General features: G+C 37.0%; 1 protein-coding gene across 1 annotated transcript in view; it reads left to right on the forward strand.

The window, feature by feature from the left end:
• Positions 1 to 10,816, forward strand: part of kctd16b (potassium channel tetramerization domain containing 16b) — a 71,888-nt gene extending 61,072 nt beyond the window's left edge. Inside the window, exon 2 of the mRNA XM_052587785.1 lies at positions 6,586 to 10,816. Within this exon, the coding sequence (XP_052443745.1) occupies positions 6,586 to 7,046 (461 nt within the window). The 3' untranslated portion in view covers positions 7,047 to 10,816. The remainder of the gene's footprint in view (positions 1 to 6,585) is intronic.
• Positions 10,817 to 11,041: the final 225 nt, after the last annotated feature.

The raw sequence follows: 11,041 nt of genomic DNA on the forward strand, positions 1-11,041 counted from the left end.
TGCATAAAATGCAAGTTATAATAATGTGGAAAAGCCGTCTTGATCATTCGATCACCTAAGTGAAATAACTGTTATAATGCATGACAAGTAGTATGCAAGTTATGTAATCAAATTGTGTCCTGTTCTTCATGCCATCCAGAATGGCAACACAGCTGAAAGGTTTGTTTGAGATCTCTACTGTACAGACGTGAATTTACATTTCCTTCAGCCTTATATATTATTCTTATATATATAAGAAAAGCATGCAAGCCTAGCCCAGATTTTAAAAGTAACACAGATGTAATGCAAATGTAACGCATATGTAACGTAAAAGTATGTAACATTACTTTCCCTAAAGAGTAACTATTAGTTACTTTTTAAGGAGTAATGCAATATTGTAAAACATTACTTTAAAAAAATAATTTTCCCCAACACTGATTGAGTTTTTTTCCTTTATTAAATGTTACTTTGTAATGGTTAATTTATTTGTGTGCTTGAGCTAAAGGCTAAAGGATGGAATTGACTGTAGCTGTCTCTTTCTGTCTAACAGCCAGTTCTTGGCCAGAATAAGCTGCAGTGTGGTCCAGTCTGGCTATGTGGGTCTATTGGCACCTTAACAAATGTATCACTAATAGTTTCTTCTTTGGCTGGAGATTCAGAGATTGCGACTCCTGCCAAGAACTCTGACGTGAGGTACAGTGTCCTACCTCGTTAAAAAATAGTGCATCAGCGACGTGACAGTGGCAAACTAAATAAATGACAATGAGAGTGATTATTTGCTTGCATGGCTGTGTCAACGTTTATCTTCCCTTGCCCTCTTCAGCATGTTGCCAAGGTATATGACAAGAATCAATTGGGGTCCGATGGCTCACACACCTTCACCAGCTGTCTGATGTATTGATATGGCCAGAGTGCGAGTAAAGATGGATGGCTAGGAGGACAGATCAGGCTGGTGTGTGTTGGAGCAGCAGATTGATCGGGGCTTGACGGTCGTCACGTGGAGGCTGGGAAGCTGTGCGTGGTGCTGCCCCAGTTAGCTGTTGTAGAAATGTAGCAGCTCAGCAGTCAATGGCTTGAGGACACACATGGGTTTACATTGAAGCATGATTTATCTGATTAATTTAGAGCATTTCTATTGTCACTCATCACTGTAGCCTTAATATAACCTGTGCTAATAGCACGTGTTTCATAAAGTAGCCAAACATTCACTTTTTAAAGTTTATTATTATTAGTTGAGTTGGCATTATATATTATATATATATATATATATATATATATATTATATATTTGTTAAGACTTGTTTGAAAGCTGGTGATTATATTAATATTTTGCGTTTAATGGTCATTTTAGTTATCCTATAGTGTAATTAAACAAATTTAGACTCACTGACAGTTATAATAAGGTCTCTTCTCTTCTGAAATGCTGTTAGTGTTGGTAAGTTGGATCCATTTCTCTGAATGAATCCTAACTGTTAATTTAAATGGATTGGTTTCATTAAGTATATAGTATGCATAGTTTTTTTTTTTTTTTTTGCACCCTTTAGATTCCAGATTTTCAAATAATTGTATCTCGGTCAAATATTGTTTATTTTACAAAAGCTTTACAGTTTTAAATTATGTTTTGCTTCTATCTGTATGACAAACCAGCGTTGGTATGACCATACATTACAGTGTAACAGCATTACACACACATAACAATTTTTGCTAATTTGACATATCAGCTTGTTTATCAATCAACATACAGTTAAAGAAGCATAAAAGGTTACACTGCTCAATTTAAATAGTCTGTAGTAGAGCCTTAAGGTCTGTTCCGTTCAGTGCAACCAGTGCCCTACTGTTGATATAGCCTATATGTGGAGGATGATGTTCTGAGATTCTGAAGCCATATTGGTTGCTGTCAAGGAGGTTGTTCTGTGCAGAGACTTGGTAGAACACAGCAGAGATGGGATGAGGGTGGGTTTCTTAAGTAGTGGAGTTATACGTGCCTGTCTAAATGCTGAGGGAAAAACACCAGTGTGGAGGGAAGTGTTGATGATGTGAGTGAGTGCAGGTACAACTGCAGGAGAAATGGCTTGAAGGAGATGAGATGGAATAGGATCAAGCGGGCAAGTAGTAGGGTGATTAGAAAGGATGAGTTTGGAGTCTTCTGCCTCAGAGAGTGAATAGAAAGATGTAAATGAGTGTAAGTTTGCTAGTGATACTCTGTAAAAATAAACTCCATCCACTGGTCCCTTAATGCTGTTTTTTTTTCTTTGGTAATCTGTGCAGGGTTGTCTTGCCCTGGCAACCAAAAACACACTCCTTTTGTGACATTTCGCGACTCTCTCGCTCTGATCAGTGATTGTCTGTGCTCAGCCTCTCAGTGCTCTGCTATACGGGAGCGCGCTCTTCCGGCAGAAGTGCCTTAGGACCCATATAAGGAAATTCCGCTCCATCTAACGTCACACAGAGCCATACTCCAAAAAAAATGTCCGTATTCTTGTACGGTATTTTTGGAACAGAAATACTCCTTCAACCGTACAACTTAATTGTTGAAACTTTGTCCATGTTTAGCATGGGAATCCAACTCTTTAACAGTGTAAAAAACTCAGTATGCATGAAATAGCATTTCACCCCCCCCCCCCCCCCCTTAAATTAAATGTTCTCCCCAACTCAATCCGAGCAGCTTAGTCCTTAGCCATCTTCAAGAATCGGCTTAAAATACATCTCTCCCATTTTTATTTGACCCTCTAACTTTAGCACTCACTATTCTAATTCTATACTTTTTATAAAAATAAATACAAATACAAATACAAAAAAAATCTAACTAGCTTTCTAAACTTTTTGTATTCGATCTGTCTTCTTTTCATTTATTATACAATTAACAAAAGCAAAAAAAACAAACAAAAAAAAACCTCTAACACTAGCTTGCTCTATTGTTTTTCTATTCTATCTGTTTTCTTTTTATTTATTATATTATTTGAAAGCCCTTGCTACGTGTACTGGGTTTAAGCTAACTGAGACTTGTTATAGCACTTGTTGTATATCATTGCTCTTTTGTTGTGTTTGATTGCTTCCATTGTCCTCATTCATAAGTCGCTTTGATTAAAAGCGTCTGCTAAATGACTAAATGTAAATGTAATGTTGCCTCTCTATCATCTCTAACCAGTCTGTCCTTTCTTCTCTGACCTCTAGCATTAACAAAGCATTTTCGTCCAAACAAATGCGCTCACTGGATATTTTCCCTTTTCAAGCCATTCCCTGTAAACCCTAGAGATGGTTGTGCGTGAAAATCCCAGTAGATCAGCAGTTTTTGAAATACTCAGACCAGCCCATCTGGACCATTCTACGTTCAAAGTCACTTAAATCCCCTTTCTTCCCCATTCTGATGCTCGGTTTGAACCTCAGCAAGTCGTCTTCAATACTATTACATACATTCATGAATTTATTAATTTTTACCTATGTCAGACTACATTATTCACTGAGGCATTTTTAAAAGCGTGGCATTTGTCAACACTGCTTTGGCACATCCTGTTAATTCCGCTTAGACAAGAAAATTGGCCACCAGCTGATTTAGCTGTTTTGCCAAGTCAGGGGCCATTTTTCAGAACACCAATTATGAAGCTTCGACTCATCGATCAAAGGTCCCTTTTTATACTGAGTGACACAAATTAATTCCAGAGCAGTCTCTGCCACATAATGAGAAGCACAATTTCCTGTCTTCTTTGTCGGGCCTCTCTTACTGTCCCAATAAAGATAGGTCATGTTTTAAGCACTATGGATATTTATTGGCACGTTGTCTCCCACGTTTGTTATTGCATAAAGGACCCTTGTGTTTTCATTTTAAAATCATATTTATACTTCATCACATATGCTTGAGGTGGATCCCTAGAGGTTACACTGCAACTGTTTTATTGCAGTGGTGGCAATACAAGATCTCTATTGCTGGTGTGGGATAATTAGTGCTACCAAATAGTTTCAGCAAGATTATACACCCTGTGAACCTTGTTAATTCTTAATAGGCTATGAATAAAAGTTAAACATATATTTATAGCTGACATTTTGTGATTCTGTGATGAATTACATTTGAAGGCACAATGTATTTACTGAACTGTTAATGACATCTAATAACTGATTACACAAATATGTTTCATATAATTTCAAATAAAAGATATTTAAGTATATATAGTGATATTATGTACTATATGTTCATATTGTATTTATATTCATCAACTGACATTTATCCACTGAGTCCAGATTGTAGGATAATTTTGTATGCACACTACCGGTACTCTGTGTTTGTTACTGTGTTGAAAGATGATAATTTGACAGTGAAGGTCTATACTCACCAAATCTGGATTGCTAAATGTAGACACAACTGCACAATTACCTTTTATATTATATTTAATTATAACTATGCTGCCCTGACTTTGTGCATAAGCATTCATATTGGCGGCTAATGTGTTTGATCAAGTGGCACCACTCTTGCTGTGAATCATTTTTGACACACAGACTTGCATTTGCATAATTAAATGCAAATGGATTGAGGTTGCATAATTAAAAATCTGACATGGATCAGTGTTGTGAAATAGCGTGGATCAGTGTGGTGGAGAATAACAGACATAGTTCATCAGTGACAGGCCTTAGAAAACACAGCCTGTGTAATTGGCTTCACTCTGTTAGGTGAATAGTGCTGAATGTTGTCTGTCTCACACTCCTGATTGTGGTGCTTTGTGGCTGGCATAAAAGCATACAGTTTGTTTTTGTGGAGTAAGCCTTATTATACTGGTGCTAAGATGATCACAGGTTTTCTGGAACATTGTAACACTAGAATAACTTGGTTTTACTTGCACACGTGATGAGGCCGTGAGACATTAATATAGAAACCCAGCCTCAATGGAAATATGTGGTAATGGTGACGTTTCTGCAACACTGTTATTACGTACCTTACATTTCACAGCAGTTTCAAAGTGAAGTGTCACGGTGAGTGCTGCTTAAAGGTTAAAGGGATACTCCACCCCAAAATGAACATTTTGTCATTAATCACTTACCCCCATGTCATTCCGAACCCGTAAAAGCTTCATTCGTCTTTGGAACACAATTTAAGATATTTTGGATGAAAACCGGCTTGTGACTGTCCCATAAACTGCCAAGTTAAATACATTGTCAAAGTCCAGAAAGGTATGAAAAGTTTCATCAGAATATTCCATCTGCCATCAGTGGTTCAACCTTAACGTTACGAAGCGACAAGAATTTTATTTGGATGCAAATATGTGTGTTGGAAAATAACAAACTCCCTACACCAAACCCAACCCTAAACCTACCCTATAGTGATTTAAAAACACATTCCCTGATGCAACAGTGCTATTTTACATTTCTTATACATGGGTTTGAGCTGTTTTGTGGTGCTGTAGTTTCACAGGTTTTTGTACCGGAGCGTTCACCTCACAAGTACAACACTGTAATGTGTGAGCAACCCAACAAACCAACTGTTAGAAAACCCCTACATATAAAGCAACATATGTGACACTAACGTTCAAAAGTATCAGTTTTCAAATCTTGCAGCATTTTGTTAAGATTGTTTTGAATTCACAACATAATATTCTGCAAGTAACTGTGCAGAAATTAGGCTTTATTAATCTGAACTCTGACTCCGTAAATCATACTTTGTGTGAAAGGGATTAAAAGTTGTCCAAGCAACACTAGTTCTGCCCACCATTGTTTTTTTCATTTATTTTAAGTAAAAATAAAGGAAATGTTCGAAGAGTGAAAATAAATATAGTACCGGGTATTTGATAGGCCTATAAAATCACATTTACAGTTCACTACAGGTCTTGATGAGAGGTCCTCGTCCTCCATTGTGCCATGTGATCACTTCATGTGAGTTGACTTCATTCACTAACATCGCTTTTTTAAAGGTGTACTACTGACATTGACAGGAATATCCAGTCTGTCCAATAACATGGCAGATTCAAATACACTCATTTTCAGATTTATTTCCACATATGAATGAGGCAGGAAACCAAACAGAGAATAATGCATCCATTTGCTTTTTTCCTGTTTCCATGTTTGTGTGATGCAGTCTCTGGCAAATAGGAGGAAATATATTGTAATTGGGTCACTTGAACCATGTAATATAAATGTGGCCTAATTGAAATGGATGCTTTCTTCTCATCCATGCAGCCCTTATTGCTATCATGTTCTAAACTATTGTTCTTTTCCTGGACTTTTACTAATTAGCAGGTTCCATGTGCTTAGGGGTAGACGCAGGGTTAGGCTCTAGGGATAGCGAGAAGTTCTCAGTAGCCACTTTTCCACTTTTGGTGGGCCCAAAACCCCTTGCCATTGATCCTGAGGAGGCCAGATCAAGCCCCGGAGGTGACAGTTGAAACACGACTGGCTTTGGCACGCACTAGAACCTGGTCCAACAGTGGAAATGCGGCTAACAAAGCAGCATCCACTTGTATATTTATTAAATAAAATCATATACAATGAAAATTATGTTGGACTGAATGCTACGGTGTGTTATAAATGGCATATTTTACAATAAGCAGTACACTAGTATTCCATACACATAGTCCATGTCACCCTTCAGGCCTTGAGTTAACTCTTCGCTTCTCTTTTCTAGGTGGCCCATCTCGCTGGTCATCTCCACCTTGCGACTGCTGCTGCAAGGGTCACAAAGGTGAAGGGGAAGGTGAGAGTGGAACCTCCTTTAATGAACTCTCCACCTCCAGCTCAGAGAGCCACTCCGAGGCCAGCTCCCCACAAGGTACCGTCATCCGTGGCCCAGTCAGCCGGCAGACGCACGTGCAAACGTTGGACAGGCCTCCCAAGAAAGGCCCTGTTCAGCATCTCCTTCAGCAACAGCAGTCCGAGCAGCGTCGCAAGAGTGACCTTCTCCGGACGCTTACCGCAAGTTCCCGGGACACCAGCACCTGCAAGAAGCGGCCAGCAAAAGAAAAGTTGACTGTGGAAGAGGAGCTGGAAAAGTGCATCCAGGACTTCCGCAAAATCAAGATTCCCGAGCGCTTTCCCGAGCGCAAGTACATGTGGCAAGCCGACCTCCTGCGCAAATACCGTCTTTGAGGGATGGCGGTAATCTAAAAGCGCAAGCTACAATAGCGTACGTGTTCACTACTAATACTACAACTACTATTGCTAGTACACACCACACTACTACTGCCTCTGACTTGTTGTCAGTGTCGCTTGATAACCCGAGTGACCACTCCATCCACTCGAACACTAATTGTTTACTTGTAAACACCTACATTTTTGTAGAGTTCCAGAGAGACGCAAGTGTTTTCGAAAGACGCACAACTACTTGTTTCTTTGGTTTCGGTCTCCCTTGCTGATTTACACTTTGTGTGTAATTGTGTTTGTTACAACTGAATTTTTGACTTCGGTATGTTAGTGCCACAGCTGTTGAGTTGAGGTGGCCCAGAGGTTGAAAGATGAATGTGTATCCACCTCATAAATAATGCATGTGGTCCCAACTGTGCCCTTTCTAAGAATAGCCACTGCTTTGGCGGATGTGAGAGTGGGTTTCCATTTCAACACCCTAAGAAGCACAGAAGACCATGGAGCCAACCCTATTTTCCCTTTTTCGGATCCTCCACGTTCCATTTTCACACCTCAGCCAAGCTGCAATCAAAAACCCCTCCGCATATAGTCATGGCAAAAAAGGGTTGTGGGTGGAAACTCAATAGCATCACATAAAGGCTTTGAAACTGCTGCCTGAAACATTGATTTAAACATGATATTCCAAACGGGAGTGGATGATGACTTACTCCTGAGGTCAAAGGTTAAATACGGAAAGTTCAGAAAATCAGGACAATAAGAGGAAAGGGTTGAGGTTATATCCTGGAAGCAATCACACATTGATTAACATGAACATAGTTTAGGGTTGTGCAATCGTTTTGCTGAACATATTTTACTGTTCTTTCCATCGCTTATAATAGTGAGCAAATGAGGGAAACGGAAGACTTCTGGTTGTATGTTCTGTAAGGACAATTAAATTGAACGAGACCCATGCATAACTGATTATAATTTAGTGGGAAAATATTGGTGTACGTAATGGTTAATAATTAGCATGATCCTTAATAAACACACCAATAAGGCTTAGATATATTTTGTTTAATTTAACTTTTAACATTTTGCAATGATTTGCAAGGATTTTCGGATCCAATATAAGCACCATCATTTGCTGCTACTGAATTTATGAAAACTGAAAACTATGCTTGACAGACCTCAGTGTAAGGAGAATGGATTAATAGCTTACAATATTTAAATAAAAACTAAAATAATAATAATAATAATAATGCCACATATTTATTTTCAAACTATTAAGTTGCAAAACTATGGACATTTTTAACTATGGAAGTGAAAAATTTGCCTCTTCATCATCTTTTCACTACTTTCCTATATTTTATACCTTATCTTATTATGATAAACAGCCTTAAACTGATTTTACCTTAATGTTACACAACTGATTACAAAAGAGAGGCACATACACATTACATCACATCTTCACAGATTTTATGTGTAAGATGTGGACCTTTTGATTTGTAGTTCATTCTGTTTACTGATGCATCTACTGTTAATATATATATTCAAAATAATTCAAACATTACATTTCTACACTATGTGAGGTGTGAAAGACTCCAGATGCACACTTGGGATGTATTCAATTCAGAAAGCTTTGAGGGGTAAATGACGGGCATGGTCTTGCCAACCGTCGTTTCTCAAAGTAGCCCTTTGAATTGGAATATAAATTAAAATTCATTGAGTGCTAATCAAAATGTAGCCTCCAGCCTCCCATTCCCCTATCATGAAGCCTAGTTACCACAGACATAAAACTGAAAGGGCAGAGAGAATAGCATCTATAATAGAATAGATTATTTACTATCTGTGTGCATAAAAGGATAGAGTAAAGTCATTAATTATTGCACAGGTTTCCTAGTCCGCCCAAAAAAAAAAAAAAAAAAAAAACTTTCCATATTGTAAAATAAAAACATTGCATTTCACTTGTAAATAACATTCAAACGTATTTTATATAAATTGCACTTGTAATCTATAAGAGATTACTCCTAGATCACTCACGACCGTCACAAAATCATAATAAAATTTTTGGAGTCCATATGAATTATATATATATGAATTATATAATGATGTACCAGATGCAGTAAGTCAATGGGAAAAGACCCAATTGTGGAATTAGAGTTGAGCTGTTGTATGTCACACAAACTCACCGCTGCTTTATACCAGGAAGTACCTGGAGATTCAGGTGGCATTCAAGCTGTGCTGTGCAGGCACCACACATCCACACCTCTATGGCCCTTTCATCTTTATTTTATTTAGACCTACATCTATACGTACACTATTTTGGGGATATATAGCAAGGGCTTTGGTGGTAAAAGCCACTTTTATAGTAGCCAGAAAGAGAGATCAATACATTATCATTTGATTAGATAAAAATTCAGCAATGGAATTAATGGCATTTTGATAATAACACAATTACTCAGTAAAATCTTAACAAACTTCCATTTAAAGACGCATTCACACTGGCAGTGGTTTATGTTAAACATCAGTACTGTATGTTCTGATTGACTGTTATTGTGCTGCGTGTAGCATTTGCACTTTTAATGTAGGCAGACAAATGACTTGTCATGAGATCCCAGGCCTCTTTCTCACCCCATGCAAAATCACTACAAAATCCTCACAAATCTAAAATGTAACATCATACACATCGGCCAAAAAAGAAAGTATGAATGCTCTTTAACTATATTTACCATCACAAGCTTTTGTAATATATACTTTTATATACCAAATTATCAAATATGGAATTATCTACTCGCCTGTTCTTCTTTCTTTTCTGTCACATAATAACAGGCACAAAAATTGTAGCTTCTATTCAGTAAATCTGACTGAATTCATACTGTTATTTATTACAGTTTGGGGTTTAGAGATATAAATATGGTCTCCCTCCTCAAGTAAATCAGATTTCCCGATGATTAGGTTTGTAAAGTTCTTAATGGAGTGGTGCAGATGTGACATCAGAACCTGGAAGGAAAAACATATCTGCTTCAAAAAAAAAATTCGGTGTGCAGTTTACAAAATGTCAAAGTAACAAAATGTCATAAGTTAAGTTATGTTTACCACAGGCTTTATTTTACTCATAAATTGAAGGAAAAGAAAGAAAGAAATATATGAAACCCCATAAGAAAGTATTGAAGAAACCAGTGGCGAAATTAGTCTTCTGGGCTCTGACATCACATCTGCATCACTCTGTTGCACACTTTTGATTACCTTTATATAATTAATGGCCATTATTAGAGGAAATGCATGTGATGTGAAACAGGACTCCGAGTTAGCAGCTAATGTTCATTTGAAATTCAGTGCCCATAACACAGGTTTCATCTCACATTTCTCAAAGGTATGACTCTCAGCAGTTTCACATTGGCACATTTTTCAATATTCTTTTTCTTAAGTTATCCTGTCTTTCTCCGATCGGATGGGATAGTCTGATTCCCCTTTCTATTTCAAAGGAAAAGCTCATGTCTTGCCATTTATTAAAGTCCGCAGCAAGCTGCAGCTTGAGATCAGTGTTATGCTATTGTGTTTGACATGTTTATTTATTATTTATAAACTCATAGCGCTGCACATATTTAGTTTGAAAACCTACCGAAGAGTTCAGATAACCACACTTTTATTTTATACTATTCTGATAAAGGCCTTAGATATAAATGAAAAACGTGTTGCTATTTCTTATACATGTATCATATACATATACTGTATCTTCATAAAGGTAAATGTTCCTTTAAAAACCAAGTGCACAGAAAATGTATTATTGGCAATGCAACAAGCAGAAATGTAAAACACTTGTTTATGGTTTCATTATTTGTAATTTATATATATATATATATATATATATATATATATATATATATATATATATATATATATATATATATATATATATATATATATATATATATATATATATACCGTATATTGTAAAAGTTAAGAATATGAGAATATCCATTAAAACTACACTGTAAATACTCTTAAATTCAAACACGATG

Source organism: Carassius gibelio, chromosome B21 (assembly GCF_023724105.1).
Source record: "Carassius gibelio isolate Cgi1373 ecotype wild population from Czech Republic chromosome B21, carGib1.2-hapl.c, whole genome shotgun sequence".
NCBI classification, from domain to species: Eukaryota; Metazoa; Chordata; class Actinopteri; order Cypriniformes; family Cyprinidae; genus Carassius; species Carassius gibelio.